At 35.3% G+C, this 18,518-nt stretch overlaps 1 protein-coding gene and 1 pseudogene across 1 annotated transcript; one reads left to right on the top strand and one right to left on the bottom strand.

Moving 5' to 3' along the window:
* Positions 1–384: 384 nt before the first annotated feature.
* Positions 385–6,476, bottom strand: LOC123911035 (respiratory burst oxidase homolog protein A-like). The gene is made up of 14 exons (XM_045962350.1): positions 5,761–6,476; positions 5,427–5,586; positions 5,142–5,190; positions 4,756–4,869; positions 3,929–4,351; positions 3,223–3,609; positions 3,022–3,117; positions 2,612–2,727; positions 2,155–2,322; positions 1,897–2,056; positions 1,533–1,730; positions 1,266–1,394; positions 1,056–1,134; positions 385–974 (listed from the first exon to the last, which is right to left on the bottom strand). Exons 1-14 carry the CDS (start codon positions 6,341–6,343, stop codon positions 865–867), a joined length of 2,772 nt encoding a protein of 923 aa, XP_045818306.1. The 5' UTR covers positions 6,344–6,476; the 3' UTR covers positions 385–864.
* A 1,568-nt stretch (positions 6,477–8,044) lies between these two features.
* LOC123907689 lies at positions 8,045–16,828 on the top strand (annotated as a pseudogene).
* Positions 16,829–18,518: the final 1,690 nt, after the last annotated feature.

The raw sequence follows: 18,518 nt of genomic DNA, 5'->3' as shown, positions 1-18,518 counted from the left end.
AGTGACTTGGAAGAGTAATTTTTTAAGATAACTAAAATTCATTTAAAAAGTTATATCTCTCGATAAATAATTTTTTCATATGCACCGGACATCGAACGCTTTTTTTTTTGGTCAACTAGCTTACTGTCTAGAAATTTCACCCTTAAGGTGGATAAGTGTGATGACCGAGGTTCGACTGCATTAATATAATGCAATGTCTCTGTTAAAAGATTCATGCAAAACAAAGCACCAAACCTAAAGGCCACATGGAAAAGCTTTTTGTATATACGACACAAGGAATCCAACAAGAATTGGTTATCTTCTCTTATGTGCCGGCTTTGTTAAGATTTGGAAACGGTTTTGAGCACACATCACCAGTCACCACACGACAAGGACAAAGTGTTACAAGAATGACAGCATGTTGATGGCAATATCATAATTATTCTACACAAGTCTTTTGAAAAAATATACATAATTTTCAATAATAATTAATAAACAACATTCTCAACCATTCTTCTCTGTCCAACTCCTATACCAACCTTCTTTTTTTTTTACAAAATACTCTTATACCGACCTGAGTCCTTTCAAAAACTGTCAATATTCCTGTGAATGTATCTGCCAACAATGCATGCGGCCCTCCAGAATGCAAATCCACCAGTTAAGGTCTCCAACTGCAGCACTGTTGCTGACTTGATGGAGCCGAGTATGAACACATCTCCCTTGCAATGCCACCACATGAACATGTATGACGGCCCATTGATATATAGCCGTCGGTATGTACAATTCTTGCTTTACATTCTATACAAAAAGGTCCTAGCTATCTGCCTACAATAGGTTGCTAAAATGACAGGTTTATATGATATGTGAAAGCTCCGTCCATATTCCTTAGAAATGTTCCTTGTGGAACTCAAATTTTGTTGCACCATTTTTGTTGAACTCGAAACAAAGCTTGCTCAATTCTTTGGCCAAAATTGGTGCTCCACAATAAAATACCCCTGATACCAAACCAAGATGTGAGTAGATATAATAACAAATAACAAAGTCTCTAAATGTATGCTTGATGGAGATTGACTGACCTATTCGTTTATTACAATGCTTAGAACACATTTTAGAGAAAACCTTCTTCCATCTAGGCCTTGCAAAATGAGTTCGCACCTAATAGTAAGTTGAAATAAGAAAATGGAGGTTTAAAATCTATGTAAGGCTGGAAAACTAATTCTAGTTTTATATTTCGGTATAACTAAAAGGCATAAAGTGTAGGTAATCCAAAAAAACCAATGTGTTACCCGAGTCCCAGAAACAATATCAACTCCATTTTTGGCATGGTTAAGGGCTTGCACCATGGTGACGAGGGCAGATCTGGCATCTCCTTCCTCGTATACACTGGTCAAGTAGTTGTGCATCTCAATAACTCCCTAAATTCCGTAATTTAACCTTCAACATTAGCTAATGCTAATAATATTAATTAATCATGCAGCAGAAGAAAGGAATACCAGGAATACTTCAAGATGAAGTCTTAACAAGATAAATAAATATGCGGTAATAATTAATACCTTCTTATCTATTTCATCAACTTCATTCATGACCCCTTTAAACCAATCGAAAGAACCTTGTTCTCTTGTTACCCAGTAGAAATAAGCGTTGGTAGTCTTCAGTGTTTTCTTCCGTTTAGAAGAAACTTTATTACGAAACAGTGGATCTGAGCTCCTAACGGTGGAGTTTGAACCTCTACTTGATTCAGAAACTGATTCCTGTTTAAAAAAAAAAACATCATTGCTACTTTCATCGCATTATAAAGACCTCTTAACTTCTAATAAAGGTCACTGGAACAAGGCTTATGTGACATGCAAAAGTTATATACATTTTCATAAGAATAGGATCTAAAAAGAAACTTTGTTGCTTGCTGATAAAACTTACCGCTTGGTTCTCCATTTTGACAATGTTATAGAGAAGATCTTTTAGGATGCTGATAAAAGGTGTTGCTCCTATTCCAAGACCCACAAGTAACAGGACATCATATTTTGCATAGTCCTGTGCTGGTGCGCCGTAAGGTCCGTCTATCCTTAGCTTGGGTAAACTGTATGAAGACCAAAAGATGGCAGGAGTCTGATGATAAATTATTTCCCATCAGAACAAGCTTACGAGATACACAAATATGGGGTTCCCATCATGTACCTTTTCTTGGTGGTTTCATCAGCCCTGAGAAGACCGCTCAACCCGGCTAAGGGAGGCTCACAGGCCTCAGAGAATACCCTTTTAAGCTCAGAAGTCCAATCTCCCAGTTGTCGGATGTGAACACTCAGGTAGTCATCACCAGGGGATGAGGTAATAGAAAACGGATGCCTGTCATGCGTACATTATACTATCAGATACCAACAATAAAAATGCAATATGTTGAAACATACCAACAATCCTAGCTATAATGTTGTCCAAAAAAAAATTCCTAGCTACTTGTGGAAGTGTAATCACTTCACTTCCTTTTTTTGCTATAATATCTTTGAGGGGTTACTGACTAAATTTATTTCCTCAGTTTTGAGAATAATAGAATATGCATAGGAGGGTTAGAATTTACTGAATGATAAATTCATTATATAGTGCAGAATGATGTCATGAAGTATAGATTGCGATTTACCACTCAAATGGAGAAACAGCAGGACATTGTACAAACATGTATTGTCCGCTCTTGTAACGAAATTGGGGTGGTTTCGACATTTGCAATGTGAGAACATTTCCAGGATAGATTGCAACCTAAAATGTTTTCCACAATACAAATGTAAGATATTTAAGCAAATTGCAAAACCTTGGGAAGATATGTAATATCAATTGTTATATTAAAGAAACACAATGGAGTTTTTGAAATTTATATTTGTCAGTCACTTCACCTCTTGACATAACTATAGTGACTAGAAAAAATAGATAAAAACCTTTATTCGTGTCAAGTGTTGGGACTAATGTGAAGAGTTATCAAGGTTGGAAACAAAATCCGAGTTTATCAGGAACTGTTTAGAAGCACAAAATTAACACTTTCTTTTGTGTGCTTACCTTTATAATTCGGACTGTGTTGAAACCAGAACGAAAGAATCTGAGTGTTCTTTCTCCCGCATAAAGTAAAATTGGAATTGCAAGATACATCCATGTCTGGAAACAGAGATCAATGTGTCAAGCAACTAATCACCAACTTAATGAAAATAACATTTGACAAAACTACTAAATAGTCAAAATCTGATACTACAAATTGCTTACCGTTTGATGGACCCATTTGCGCACGAGGTAAAGGTTTGCACCGTGAATGATGAGAAGGACATAGACAATGACAAATAAATGGTGTGAATACCAGAAGGCATTGAAACCTGTAAGCCTATTAAATGGTCTAGGTAGATTAATGAGATTTCTCCTGAACCATTTTGTTGCAATTATAAATGCAATGGCCATATAAACGACCATCAAAATTCCAGTCACACCCTCTATCCCTTTAACAAGGTCTCCGTAACTGGGTGCACTATCACCAAATACGCCATTTAAATACTTTTTATACTCATCTTCAGAGGAATTTACAAGTCTTGGGAAATCACATGCAAGGTGACTCCCGACATGAAGTATAACTCCAATGACTATGGCCGCAGCAATTGTCTGCAAGCATCCATAACTACACATTATATTCTGTTTTGTTACTCCTGATAAATTTTGTTGCTTTCTTCCGGGTAATTTTATGCTGCTATTTTCTTTTTTTTCTCTGGTGTCGCAGAGGTGAAAGAATTCTAGGAAGGTAATATGATGAAAATATATTACCAATATAAAACAGTAAATTAATTGCTAATAATAAAATTGTTACAAAATAGAAAATCCATCTCAAATAAAGATAATTTAAAAAAATTATATATAATATGATATATGGTTACTTTTAATCGAGTATTCAAGATATTTGTAGTTGGTCTTACATGATGGATACCTTATGAAAGTTGATGTTATCATCAAAAGGTACAATGTAGGCCAGTTTGGTAGACCTAAGCCAAGTTATGGTGTTTCTGCATACAGGCAAGAGTATAAGAGCCATATTGAACTTCAGGGTCTCAGCCCCACCTTTAGCCATGAGTAGACAATAACCCATGATATAATACGCATCTTTTCGCTTGTACTGGATGAACTTCCATGTAAACAGCCCAATCATTATGGAAATCCACAGTGTCAAAACCCAAAGTCTCCTCCAATTTTCTTGCAAATAGTAGAGCAACTTGCGGGTCATCCTACGTATCAAACATTTCTTCCTTAGTCCTTGTAGGTTCTGGCTCAAAGTTTGACTTGTGAAGCTTAGAGCCTGGCTGTAGTTGAGGTATGTGTCCTTTTGTAATAGAAGCGTCTCCAATTGCCATAGCTGCAACAACACAATGAGCATAAAAGCAAAGAGAATGCAGATCACACAAATGTGTCTAAGGCATCACCTTAACTGAGGAAGAAACAGAAAACTCACATGGGAATTCAAGCATTATGAAAATTGTGCCTTAAAAACACTAAAAAGAATGATGTTTCACACAGGTTTCGTAAAATATTACATTTACCCTTGATGAAAATATAAATAAGGCAAAAAACAGGAAAGAAAATGTGATGCCATTAATTTTCTTTGATTCACAACATAGTAGAGAATGATAAGATCGTTTGATCAATTAACTATTCTCCAGTTTAAGATCAGATTGCAATAACTTCAATTTCATTTATGCTTGAGCATAGAAATGTACTCATGTTTTATGCATCACATGACCAAACATTAAGATCTCTCACCTCGATGTAACCAAGTCTTTCACGGTCTAACTCTTCCATGATTAGCGCTGCATATTCTCCAGCTTGTTCCTTCAATCTGGACAACTTATTTGCTGAAGCACTTAGCACAATAATCTGGAAATCGAATGAGATATAACTACTGTTTAATGAAAGTTTTAACTCTGGCTATTACTCCCTTCGTCCCACAATGAACACTACTCATTTGACCATTTTACATGGATTAAGAAAAATGTATAAATGAATGAGAGAATGTGACTTTTACTAAATTACCATTATTAAGTATTGGTGTATTTAATATTCATCATTATCATAAATTGCTAAACTCAAATTAAAAGAAAAACAAATGTGAAATATTCTAATTCTAAAAGAAGTAAACCGCTCTATACCTCTTTCACGTCTTCTTCCGTGATTCTACCATCTTCGTTCTTGTCCACCCTGTGAATATGAATAAAACTAAAATTAGGAGCAGAAAGGGAAGGAACATAAGGTGCTTAAGCATCATGATAAAAGTTACACAGGATATAAAAAACTCAGGGACTTTGTTTTACGGTTATGCAATAATAAGGTGTGTTTAATCACTAAAGCTTGTAAAACAATAAATACTAAAGCAAATTATGGTAACACTTGAGTTAAGAACTTTTAACCGAATAACAAAATCAATCAATGATTACATGTCAAAGAAGATTTGGAGCCGCGAATCAAAACTTTGATCGGTAATTTGCGTCCAAAATTCACGAAACTCGTCTCTATTTATCTTTTCAACCTTTGATCTTCGTCTACGATTCAAGGCATCAAACATTTCCATACCAAACTCCTTAGAATTCCCCATACCTTCAAAACAGAAAACAAAATATTGCAGAATTTAATTTCTATTTATAATTATAAAGTTTACATGATCTAGTTTCTAATTAAAGCTATTAAAAACAAAATCTAGAGTGAAAATGCACATGCAGAATAGAAGAAACTGAAATGAAATTTGCAGAAAAATAATTAAACGAAACCAACCAATGCATTGTGCGAAATCGGCACGATGGAGAAAACCGTCTTTGGCAAATCTATCGAAATTGCTCTGCGTCTCATTCCAAGCATCAACGTCATTGGATTTACTAGTAATAAATTTCAATCCACGGAGTGCTTTCTTCGTAGAGGAACGATTTCGATCATGCTGAGCGCGTTGTTTCCTAAGATCACGAGCGGCCAATACCGAATCAGACACGGCGTGACTCAATGAGAATCGCTTAAGCTCTTGTGAAAACTGCTTTGCCTTGGCATTCACCTCATGCGATAAACGTCGCAACATGCTAGAAGAGTTTCTCCTGATCATCGAAGAAGAAGACCTTGCAGTTGATGTCGTGGTTTCATTTACGGTGGTGTTGACACCGCCGTCGAGGTTAATGGTAGAGACCACCGGCTCAATGCCGCGGAGAACGACGGTGTCATCTTTATGAAGATCAAGAGTGACCTCAACATATTCGTCGTTGGTGTCGGAATTGGACTCCGTTCCCGGTGAATTATTGGTGGTAACAGTTATATTCGCGAGAACGGTGTCGGACGCCCAACGGCGTTCATGCTTTGGAGTACCATTCATGGATTAAACCAGATAGAAGAATGCATATTGTGATTCGTACCAAAAGACATTTTCGTTTTATTTTATATATACATCTTCTTCTTTTTTTTTTGTTACATTTCTTTTTTTGATTTGTTACATTTTTTGCGCCAATATCACTGCAGGTAAATATTGCGCCAATATATACACTACAAAATAAAATTTTGCGCCAATATTATCTTTTGCGCCAATATTATCTTTTTTATGTATTAAATTTTAGTGGTTTGATCTTATAGTTAATACTTTAAGTATTTGTCACGTGAGTTTAACTCAGTTGACAAATATATTACATTTATTTATATATGTAGACGTTGGGGTTCAATGTTACTTGACAAAAAAAAAATTAGCTATGTGTTCAATGTTCATTTTTTGTTGTTGTTTGATCATAGAATAGTGTTAAAAAATTTAATGAAAAATTGCATGTTTAAAACTCTAAAAAATGTCCTTTTTTCTTGCTTTGTAACTTTGTTCATGCATTTGAATTTGGAGAACGAAAAATGTGTTTCTTTAGACTCGGGTGTACTCGTAGATGTGTTGAAGAAATAAGAAGATAGACAATTTTTTTTAGTAAACTATAGCATACTTTTTTTGTTGGAAGAATTGCATACCAAAAGAGAGATTTACGGGCTTTGGAAATAAACACCAGACGTATGAGTATTCATTGTAGTTTTATGTTTATATTAGTCATGTTTTGGAAGGACGGTGGTGTGGCGAGATCCATCTTTGCACCACCGATTCTTGTTCTCCGTGTTGGTTTTATAGGTCTTTCTTTCTAGTGTTCCATCTTCTATTGTGTTTAAACCTCATTTGTCATTGTCATGCCTGTTGTCAACGCTTGCAAGGTACATGATTGTTGTTGTTAGTTGATTTTTTATTTAGACAGTTTTCCGATTTTCATATGTGGTTCTCACTATTGGCCGCCGGTAAAGTTGGTGTTGTATCAAACACATGGACTCTTGAAAACCCCAAACGGAGATGTGGTAATGCTTCCTTCACCTCCGAGGACGACACTACAACTTGCGTTCATGTAGCTTCGATGTTTGGTGTTGGTGATTCTTTGGTTTGGACAATGATGAATTGTTTCTTTTCGAACGATTATTGTCCGTGTTTGGTTGGTATTCTCCTTCTACAATTCTATGATTGCTTCCAAATCAGTTGAGATTTGCATATTTCGAATTTGCCTCTAACGCGTAGACAATGCCGCTAAATATCCATATTAGTCATCAAGAATGATTTTATATTGTCTGTGATATCCTCGTCATAGTTCTCTCCGACGTTGGATTGTATGACTCGAAAAGTTCTTTGATGATTGTTGTGCATTTTCACATGGGAGTTGTTTATACATGATTCGGTCCGTGTTGGCAATCAACTCATTTGCCGTCTCGAAATGTGAAGTCACACGCAACATTTTGTTGTTGTTTAATTTTGCTTTTGTAAGCGGGTTCATTGAGTGTGAGTGTTTGCTTTGATTTTTATTAAACTACTTTTGTTGTATTTGAATTGTTTGTTTACCTATTTAGGTTGATTACGAGGTTGGATTGAGAAAACTTAAAACCAAAATTGGAAGGAAATTTTTAAAAGATTAAAAATAAAATTTGATATATTTAGAGGACTATTAGTGAAAAATAAATAAATTAGAGGACTAAAATTATATTTAAGAAAAAATCACTTAAATTAATATTCATCTTTTATTGGCATGCAATAGGTCACCACCAACTTTCATTACTCTTACTTCGAATTTCCATTATAGCAAATCCGCCTCTGTTTAGGAATCTTCTAGACTCGGAACAGTTTTCTCCCTCTCACAGCACCGCCGTAAACCACCACAATGGAAGTGAACACTTCCTCGCCGTCGCCGACGCTACCTAATTCCGGTACATTGACCGGAACCGTAAACCCAGCGTCACCGTCTTCCGTCAACTTGTATAGAATCACCAAAGTTCTGGAGCGTTTGGCTACACACTTTCATCCCGGCATCCGAAGCGACTCTTTAGAATTTTTTACCCTATGCCTCTCGCTTTCTCGGTATTCACACTTCATAATTATTGCTCATTTTCTCTTTTTCAGATTTTAGGTTTTCTTTTTTAGTTGCAAATTGGGAATGTGCTTGTGTTTTAGTTTTAGGTTTGGCTAAAAAAGTTACGTTTCAGTTTCAGTTTAATGATAATAAACAAAAGAGCTCATGAATTGAAATTGAGATGTTTAGTTTAAGTTTGGATGAAATCAATATTTTTTTTTTGGTCTTTTTCTTACGAGTTAATTAATGATGAAGATGGACAATGATATTGCAAATGTGACGTGTTTCTATTTTTGTTGCTGGGTTTACTTTGATGTGCAGAGGGATTGATTATGCACTTGCCAACGGCGAAACTCCGCCGAAAGCTAATGAATTGCCTATGTTGATGAAACAGGTGATTTTCATTGCATAATGTGGATTCATCTTTATCATATTTTATTAATTGATATGCCAGTAGGTTTGAGGCCTTTACTTTTCCTTTTCCATGCAGATGTATCAAAGAAAGACCGATGAACTATCACTTGCAGCTGTAATGGTTTTGATGATATCTGTGAAGGTAAGTTTGTTTCTTGCTATTTTATTTTTTTTAAGTTGTGAGAGAAAGCTATTATTCAGTCTTCGCTCCTTGTGGAAAATGACCATTGGCACTGTTGTTGACTAAGGATTCATGAAATGTAACCCACCAAGTTTGTTTATGGGTTTCGTGAAGTTTTGTCTCCGAGTTTGATCTATTTTTTATTCTTGATGAATTTCATTTCTTATCACAACTTCAATATTTGACCTATATAATTCACCAAAAAAATTGTCCTATAGCACTTTGCCATACAAAGACAGCTTGATATATTTATACGAGCTTTGCCGTATTTATCCATAATGTTGTATTTCTCTACAACATTTCTCAAGCCCTGAATTTACTACTGACTCTATTCGTTATTATAGAATGCCTGTAAAATTGGATGGTTCCAGAAAAAAGACTCAGAAGAACTTTTAACTATTGCTGAAGAGGTTTGCTTATATGTTATTTATTATCATCATCATCATTACTATTTTTGTCATGTGGCATTTTGTTACTATCATCTTTCAAACTGTAGATAGCAAAGATCTACTGCACCCTGGGCAATGTGAGTGCCGGACCTAGTTCTAGCCATTCTACAGTATTAGCTATAATGGAAAGGTAGGGATCCTTGAAACATCCTCTACACATCTTCTCCTATATCTTTTATCTTATTTTTGAATTAAACAATAATATTTTGTCATGTGTTTTTATGTAACATGCAACTATTAGGCTATTACCGACGTTAAGTACAAGAAACTAGGACAAACCAAAAGACCTATGCAAAAAAAATGTATTTGAAATTAGATGATTTCTCACTATTTCTGATATACAATAGTAACAATTTGTATATACGTGGACTGCCTTGCAGGTTCTATCCAAAATTGAAATTGGGTCCAATAATTGTGTCAATCGAAGCCAAGGTGATTCTTTGTGATAATCAAATTGTGATTGTCAAATCTAGTCATATTTCATACTGAGAACATATTTAATATCATTTGACCTGCCTTGCAGCCTGGATATGGAGCTTCTGCTGTTGACTTCCATATCACAAAGACTGGTGTTCAATCAAATAAAAAAATTGTAAGAATCCCCTGAATTGTTGTGTTTTGGTAAAAATTGTCCATGTGTTAAACTCCTAACTTATTCTCTGCCAAAATAACTCTAGAACCATTCATTTCCTTTTGTTTATAAATGACCTGCCTATGTTTATTTTAATATTCTTATTGTGTCTTTATTTCAAGTACCACAACTTCTCAAAGTTAGGTGCAAATGTGCGAGTCACTCAACTTATGGGATGCAGAGTTTTTTATGGTTACTTTGTACAGAATTTTGTCATAGTATAATCTTTAATACCCAATGGTTTCTTAGTGGGAGATGTAATCTCGGTTGCCTATCTTACTTGTTTAACCAATCCTATGTTCATAATTGGGTGTGTGCGTTTCAGAGTTGTACTTCTGCTTGTTTCTTAAAAAAATTGTTTTGCTCTGTTAGACTCGAGTCAAGAATTTGCACACACAATTAAGACAATTTTATTGATTAAAATTGTGGATTAGAATTAGAGTACAGCAAGAGTATACCGGCCTAAGCCTTATCAGAGTGTTCTCTCCCACATACAATCAGAAAATTACCCACTAGTAATATAACTGCCACCACTACATATTATAGAAACAAAAACACAACTGTCCTCTTAGCAGCCCTATTTTCCCCTTCTATCTACACTTTCCAAGGCATTGGATTATGTCCCACTGACCTAGTTTCATAATGCAAGACTGATCTACCGATGCTCATTGATGCAGAAGCAGCCTTGTCCTCATGGCTGAAACGAGGAGATTGTCCATCGATAACATCTGCATGTTCCCATGTAGCTTAATTTTCTGGTTGAAAAGACCAGTTCACCATAACTTGTGAGACTGAGCATTTCCAGTTATAACTCTGCCCCTATGGAATTAAGAATTTTCCACTTCAAAGGCTGGTCTATCCAATACAAGGCCTGCTGGTAAAGTGGGTTGGGCAGCATGCTGTCCCTCAACATTTTAAGTTGGCAGGCATGAAACACGGGATGAATTCTTGACACTTCACTTCAGGCAGTTGTAACTTGCGTGCTGCTACTCCCACCTTGGCTACAATTTAAAAAGTGCCAAATATCTTGCATCAAATTTAGGATTCAGTCTCTTAGCAACAGATTATTATCAGTGTGTCCTGAGTTTTAAATACCCCCAGCTTCTACGCTTAAATACAACATCTCTCTGGTTTTGTGAATGTGGTAGGTGATATGGAAGCTGTCTAAGAATTCTATCCCTATCCATCAAATCATTTGCCACAACCTCTACTGAACTCTCACCTGGCATATAATGGATCAGTATTGGCGGCTTCTCACAAACACCAATTCTAAAGTAGTAGAGCCAGCAGTTCCCTGAAATGTGATGCCATGCAAATCTACCCAATGAAGCCAAATAGGTCCATTGTCTAGGCTGCTATGATGAAAGTAACACAAATAAGTCTGCAATCCCCCATTTAGTACATCTATTTGCCTATATATTTTAGGTTGATGGGTTGATCTCGTACAAAATTTCAGCAAAGAGAATAGAGGGGGTTGAAGATGCTTGTACTATAGCGCTATAGCATAGCGGAACTTGAACAAATTGCCATTGTTCTGCAATACACTATTTAATATAGAATGTTGTCAAATGGCGGCGCTATAGCATTGTTGCATAGCAAAATTAGAATAAACTGTTATTTTCCGCAATCGGTGATTGACAACCCTGTAGAAAAGAAAAAACTAAAGTGTTCTTTCCCAAAATAACTCTTTACTTATATGCAGCATCTTTTGTCCATATATATTATTAATTATTAATATTACGCATCTTTTGTCAATATATATTACTAATATTTGTTATTTGAACACACCACCACATATTTTAACTTGCAGTCGTTATTGGTGGCACAAATCGATAACATTGAAACATCTGCATGCCTCATCAGCCCTCAGCACGTGAAGTATGATTTCTTTTACCTTTCTTATTTTAATTGTGTGGATGGGTGTACATGGATGCTGACTGGAACTATTTTTGCATCTTTGTAGTTTTCTCCTGAATGGAAAAGGAATTGACACAAGGACTAGCTTACGAATGGTCTGTTTCTTTGTTTGAACACATTCTAAAGCATTTAGTTTAGATTGTTTTAAGGGTGTAACACCATACCTCATTTTGTTTCTCAGGATCCTGGACCACAGATGCCCACTAGTGTGACTAGTGTTCTTAAATTTGGGACAAATCTTCTTCAAGCTGTGGGCCAGTTCAACGGTGAGCATTTAAATAGTGTTTTCTTTCCATCCAGTTGTCCTGGCTTTCAATATATGCATCTTACTGTACTGCAACCATTATCATTTTGAAGGTCATTATATTATACTTGTTGCCTATATGAATGTTGCATCCTTGCCTGAGCATCCAGTTCTTCCACCAGATTATATTCAGCCTGCTGTAACTTCTGTTGATTCAGGTATAATTTGTATGTTTATTGTTGTAGTTTTGCTGTTTTGATTGTTCATTTTTATGATTCTCCATTTTATGCATGTAGATTCAGATGTTATCGAGGGGGAGTCGCGGATCTCGCTTAATTGTCCGATAAGGTATGCTTTGGCGGTTTGACCTTCTCTGTTAACAATATTGATTGCTTTTTTCTTCCTTGCTTTATCTGCTGCTAATTTTCTTGTCTTCAGAGTTTAGATTGAGCATGGTAGTATCATAGGTGGTTCTCATTCAGGAGGTAGTCATTCGTGCTCCTATCCTTTTGTAGATGTTGACAATTCACTTGTAAATGATCTAATAACATTTTGGTTTTCAGAGTCATTTGGCTATGTTTGTGTTGATATTTTTGTCAGAACCACTTAAATTTTGTTTGTTCAGTGTAGAAAGTCAAAAGTCAAAATCCTCTTTCAGCTGATTTCTAGTTTGTATTATTATAGGTTATTCGGTCAGTGCTATTTTTGTAATTGCAAATTAGTGGAGTTCAATTCTTAGATATTCACCTTTCTTAAGGCCTTTCCCTGCAGGAATAGGGTTAGATTGCTGATGAACAATGTAGCATCTAGCCGTTTCAAAAAAAAAATGTAGCATCAAGCTGAAAAAGAAACCTTTTCAAATATATTAGTTTTAGAAAACTTTTTATCTTTGTTTCTCTTGTGCGTGTGTATTGTCCTTGCTTGGTAATTAGTATTAGTTCACAAACCTTCATGTATGCCTTCTGTGAGCAGCAAGCTTATCCAACTTATGAGTTGGTAACTGCAGTTTATGACAACCAGTAACTTTTGGCATTAAGCCATAAGCCATTCGCAATAAGTTTTCTTTGCCTAGCAAGTATGATTTTTCTGCAGGTGTCTTTTATACTTATCTTGTAGCGCTTTGTATTCTTTCACTGTAATCCTTTACTTTTATGCTAAAATCATCTGTTCAATGATCCTTAAAATTGGGTTTCTCACTTTTGGATGATAATATTTTTAGATTTTATTATTTTTTTTTAAATAAAAGTTGATAGTCCCGTGTGTCTCATCTTTACAAAACAGCTTTAAACGTATCAAGACTCCTGTTAAAGGGCGTTCATGCAAACATTTCCAGGTGAGTGATTCATGTATTAGCATCACATAATATGGAGAATGCTGAGGGTGGTTGCTGATTAATTATAAACTTGTAACTTACCATTATTAATATATGTGGCTTAGAAGCCTATTGTTCATTTGTTTGATATAAAGTAATTTGTAGTGGTAGCTTATGCCCTTCTCTGTTATATGGTTTTTAATGTCTGTTTCTCCATTATTCAAGTTAAAAAGTACTAAATCTTATCAGTGTTGTTAAATTGCGGTGCTATTGCATAGCGGAACTTTACAAATCGCCATTGTTCCACGATACGCTATTTAGTACAATATATTGTGAATTGTGAATTAGCGGATAGAGTGGCACTATAACACCGTTGTGCGGTGGGATTTGTACAAACTGCTATTTTCTGCAAACCACAATTGACAGCACTAAATGTTATCTAAATGTTTGCAGAATAATACCTGTTATGATAAAGTGAAAATCTTGTGAAGTGATTGTAGAATAATACTTGCTGGGCGTATGTATGTTAATATATTCCCTGCCTGTTTCCTCCCCTCTACCTTACATTTCTATTCTCTTCTCTGTAGTGCTTCGACTTTGACAATTACCTTAAAATAAATTCTAAGAGGCCATCCTGGCGCTGCCCCCATTGCATTCAGCCTGTTAGCTATACAGAAATTCGTCTAGACAGAAAAATGATTGAGGCAAGTTGATTTAGTTCTTTAATCTTTCAATCAAATTACCTTTTGTCTATCTTCTCTCTCCTAGAGTCGATTTGGTATCACCTTAAAATTGGGAATGAATAGTATAGTAATTTATTTTTCATGCTAATCTCTTACCATATTTCCCATCCTCCCAATTTTTAATGCCAAACCAAGTTGACTCTAGGGATGAAAGAAATGTTGAAAATAAATAAATTAGGCTCTCAATTATTTTCCTCTTTCAAACTAAAGATCCTGGAAAAAGTTGGAGAGAACATTGTGGAAGTGACTGTCAATGCTGATGGATCGTGGAACTCGGAAAATAGTCATGCTGTTAATAAGATACAGAATAAGATCCACAATTGTGAAAAGGAAGAGACTGAACCACAAGAATCTACCAGTTCCCCCGATACCATTCCCAATGTTGTGGACCTCACCAACAAAGATAATGATTTGGACATAATGGACATTTGTGAAACTGAAGATAGAAAGCCTTGTCAGGCTTCTCTTGCTACTGGCGTTCAAATAGAAGACGACTTTTGGGCTGGACTTTATCTCCCCAACAGTAGGCCTGATACCCTTTCAGTTGATGCCGACCTTCCTGTTCTGGCTGATGCTGTTTCTCCTGTATTTAATCCAGTAGCTGAGGGTCATGACAATATTCCTGCCATGAATTCTGCCATGCATAACCAGTTTTCAGCACAGAGTAATTTGGAGCTGATGAGTTATGTGAATTCAGTTGTTAATGAGTATGGGAGGTCCTCCTCAGCACCAAGACATATTCAGAGGACTCCGGTAGCTATTCAGGCCCTCGCAGTCCCATCTCATACAGGACAGCAGCAAAATTCAGTAACTAATTTGGATTCCTTGATAACCAGCAGTTCGTCTGCTACTCATGTTTCTTTGCCCAACCCCACCTCTGCAGATCCTTACAATGCCATACTGAGTGATGCAGAAAGACAGCAACTTTTTTCTCGAACCCCTTTGAATATGCCTCAGGTCTCAGCAGCTACACAGGTTTGATTTATTTATTAATGCTCTATTGTTACACCTTGTTGGGTGGCAGTTTTGAGGATGCACAGTCTGTTCAAGTTGCATCTAAAGTGGCAACTTCCTGTTTTTTATAACTCTGTTCCTTTAAAAGAAAACTGATAACTGCTCATATAATAAAAAACTGACTGAACTTGAATCCTGTTCGAAAATTTGTTTTGGGATTAAAATAGTTTAAATATTCTTTTACCAAATAAGCAAGCCGAAAGACAATTTTTGGTTTTGTGAAAGGATGAAACAGTAACATTAGTCTGTCTAATTTTTCAAAGAAATTATAAAAGATCAAGATGTAAAGGGGTCCACTAAAGATGTGAATGCGAGTGTTTTATTTTCTTTCCAGTCCTTGTTCTGCAGCTATTTTAAATAGTTTAAATGTTGTCTTTTACATTGATGCCTGTAATGTTTTCATTTATTAATCTGGAAATCTTTAGAGAAACCTTGCTTTTTTGTGTGTTTTGGTGTTTATGACTCTTGTATACTTAAGTTTTACATTTCATTGAACTCAGAACCGAGTGCCAACAGTTAATATGTCAGCCCCAATTCATAACCGAGCGCCACCAGCTAATATGTCAGCCGTAACTCATAACAGAGCACCAAGTCAGTTGCAAAACCCACAATACAGAACAGGTATACTGAATGACTTTAGAAATTCACACCTGCAGCATACTCTGAATCCCCAGGCACACCAACCAATGAAACCATTGAATACACAACTGTCTCACATCCAGCAAGGGAGTTCACAAGCTAATGCAGCCGGACCTGCAGCAAATAGCCAACAAGCCAGGAATATATCACATGCTGCCAGACAAGGTAATTCTCAAGCTGGGATTGTTTGGACTGCTGGAGCTACTGTTTATAGCGAACAAGCTAGGGCTATTGCTGCTGCCCTGGCTGCCAGACAGTCCCAATCCACTTCATCTCAAAATCAAACTTGTTTAGCATCCACATATTTTACAGCTGACAGTTTCTGGGGGTTAACAGGAGAGCAAAGAGGACCACCAGTCCAGGCAGTTTCTAGGACTGACGAATTGTTCAATTCACAACCAGATCAGAATTGGCGTCCTACTCGAATGCGTGGAAGTCTTTCAGGTGAGCAGCTTACTGAGCAAGTTCGGCAGAAATTAATTATGCCATCATCACATGAAGTTCAAAGTTCAAGACCACAAGCTCCACAACCCGGCCGAACTCGTCCCCATTGAATGTGCTCATTGCTAACAGTAGAAATGCTCATAATCCTTCAAGGCCGTAATATTTATGGAAGTATTTACTTACACCGCATGCTTGGAAGATAGATGTTACATGTTAGAGAGCTCAACGTCATTGTCTTATATGCAGAAGTTGTATATATAATCAGCAATAGATGGGGCAAAACCCATGAACTCGACATGAAAATTTGTTAACTATGGAATTGAACGGGAAAAGAAATCCTATTTATGTCATCACCGGGAATTGATTTATCAAGGTGAAGAATCAATTGCCTATATGATATTGTATATGCAATTAAAAGGATACTTATTCACGTTCTATTATCTAACTTGTATTTTCACATTTCTTCGTTTCTGCTATTTATTCAGTCTTCAAATTCTTCGTTTCCTGCTATTTATTTATTGAGTCTTCAAAACATACTGGCATGGCATCGTGTGTAAGTTTTGTTCTTTTGTATACTTTCTTGTCTTTCTAAGCATCAAGATGTTTTCAAGTAATGATCAGTTTAATCAAGTGTCTGTTCATAAGCAGTCTGTGAACACATATGGAGTACTGCTATCTATAATAGAAAAATGTTAAAAATTGTGAGTGAAATGATCAGGAACTCCTCACGATAAATTGTGTGATTGGTAGTTTAATACCACTATCTAGACTTTTTCTTCTTTCTTTTCTGTTAAATTCGGGAGCTTAATTCCTTACTTTGACACAAATAGGATATTTTTTCTTGGGAATGTATATAATACTGCTCCATCCATATACCAATATTTGATTAAAAAAAAATCTATATACCAATATAAGTGTTATTATATAATAAATCTAAGCAAAACTTTCTCAAATGCTCTCCAACTTCTATGTATTTTAAATTTAAAAATTATATAGCGATGTTCTCAAAAGATGTAAAAAACAGAAATCCTAGCAATGTATAAAAATTATCACACTTTGTAGTTACGCATTGGAAAGTTTGTTTTTCTTTTTACAAAAGTATGTGTTAGAGAACAATATTTGATAAAAATAAATTATAATGACTATTTTAGAATTCAGTATATTGGTGTGTGTAGTAAGAGAGGAGATATCAAATTGCATCCAAGGAGTTATTTTTTGGGTCAAGATTTATTGTTTTTTATCAAATTGTCTAGTGACTAGAATTTTAAGGTGAATGGTCAAGACTCATTTAATAATATCTTATGGGACATTCATCATAAGTTTTGTTACGATTTTTTTACAATAATAATCCATAAGTTTGTGATTGAATAAATCTTAATATTGGTATTCAAGAAGATTAAAAACTAAGATTAAAAAAGTGTAAGAGTAAGAGTAAAATAATAGTGAGATGTAATAGTTTTTCTTCACCAAAAATGAGATGTTTATTCAGGTAATATATTGTTTCCACGTTTTTAAGTTCCATAAAATCATGTTTAAGCAAAAGTGACAAAAAAACAATATTTTTAAAAAGAATCTAAACAAAGTTAGAATAGATCCGGAAATTAGAATAAAGAGTATCACTATCACAGTATCACTTGTAAAGTTTCAAGCAGGAAGTGAGGTTCTACCAAACAAGTGTCCTTGAACTGTGCCGACCTTCATAAATAAATAAAGGGTGTCGTTGAAAATTCCATTAGTCTTCATAAAAATAAAGGGTCCTTTATAATTAAATGAAGATTGTGTTTTCTTTGAAGCAAGTTAATAATCTCCAAGTTTATATTTCACTGAATGTCTCAATATCAAAGTATATTAAATATCTTATCATAATCATATAACATAACCAACATATCTGAAAGCTAAATTCATCAAAACATATGATATAGAAAAATACTAATTGTGTCATGACAGAATTAGTCATTAATCATATAAAACAATATACACAACCTACTACACCAACTTAAATATTAACTGCAGAACAACACAATCATGTTCTAAACAATCGTGTTAAGTTGATGTCTAAACTTCACATTTGGATACACTGAAATTTCACTTGTAAACAAAAACAATTTCTTCAAAAAGAAACTAAACAAAGTTAGAATGAAAGCCTAAAATG

The sequence above is a fragment of the Trifolium pratense genome, linkage group LG2, assembly GCF_020283565.1.
Source record: "Trifolium pratense cultivar HEN17-A07 linkage group LG2, ARS_RC_1.1, whole genome shotgun sequence".
Classification (NCBI taxonomy): Eukaryota; Viridiplantae; Streptophyta; class Magnoliopsida; order Fabales; family Fabaceae; genus Trifolium; species Trifolium pratense.
This window is presented reverse-complemented; position numbering and strand designations above follow the sequence as displayed.

Bases quoted from the DNA above. Each gene is read 5' to 3' on its own strand.
- LOC123911035 (XM_045962350.1), bottom strand. From the start codon at position 6,343: ATGAATGGTACTCCAAAGCATGAACGCCGTTGGGCGTCCGACACCGTT. The intron at 4,352-4,755 runs GTGAGAGATCTT...GTGTTGTTGCAG, and splicing joins AAAGACTTGGTTACATCGAG to CTATGGCAATTGGAGACGCT. The intron at 3,118-3,222 runs GTAAGCAATTTG...CTCTGTTTCCAG, and splicing joins GCAAATGGGTCCATCAAACG to ACATGGATGTATCTTGCAAT.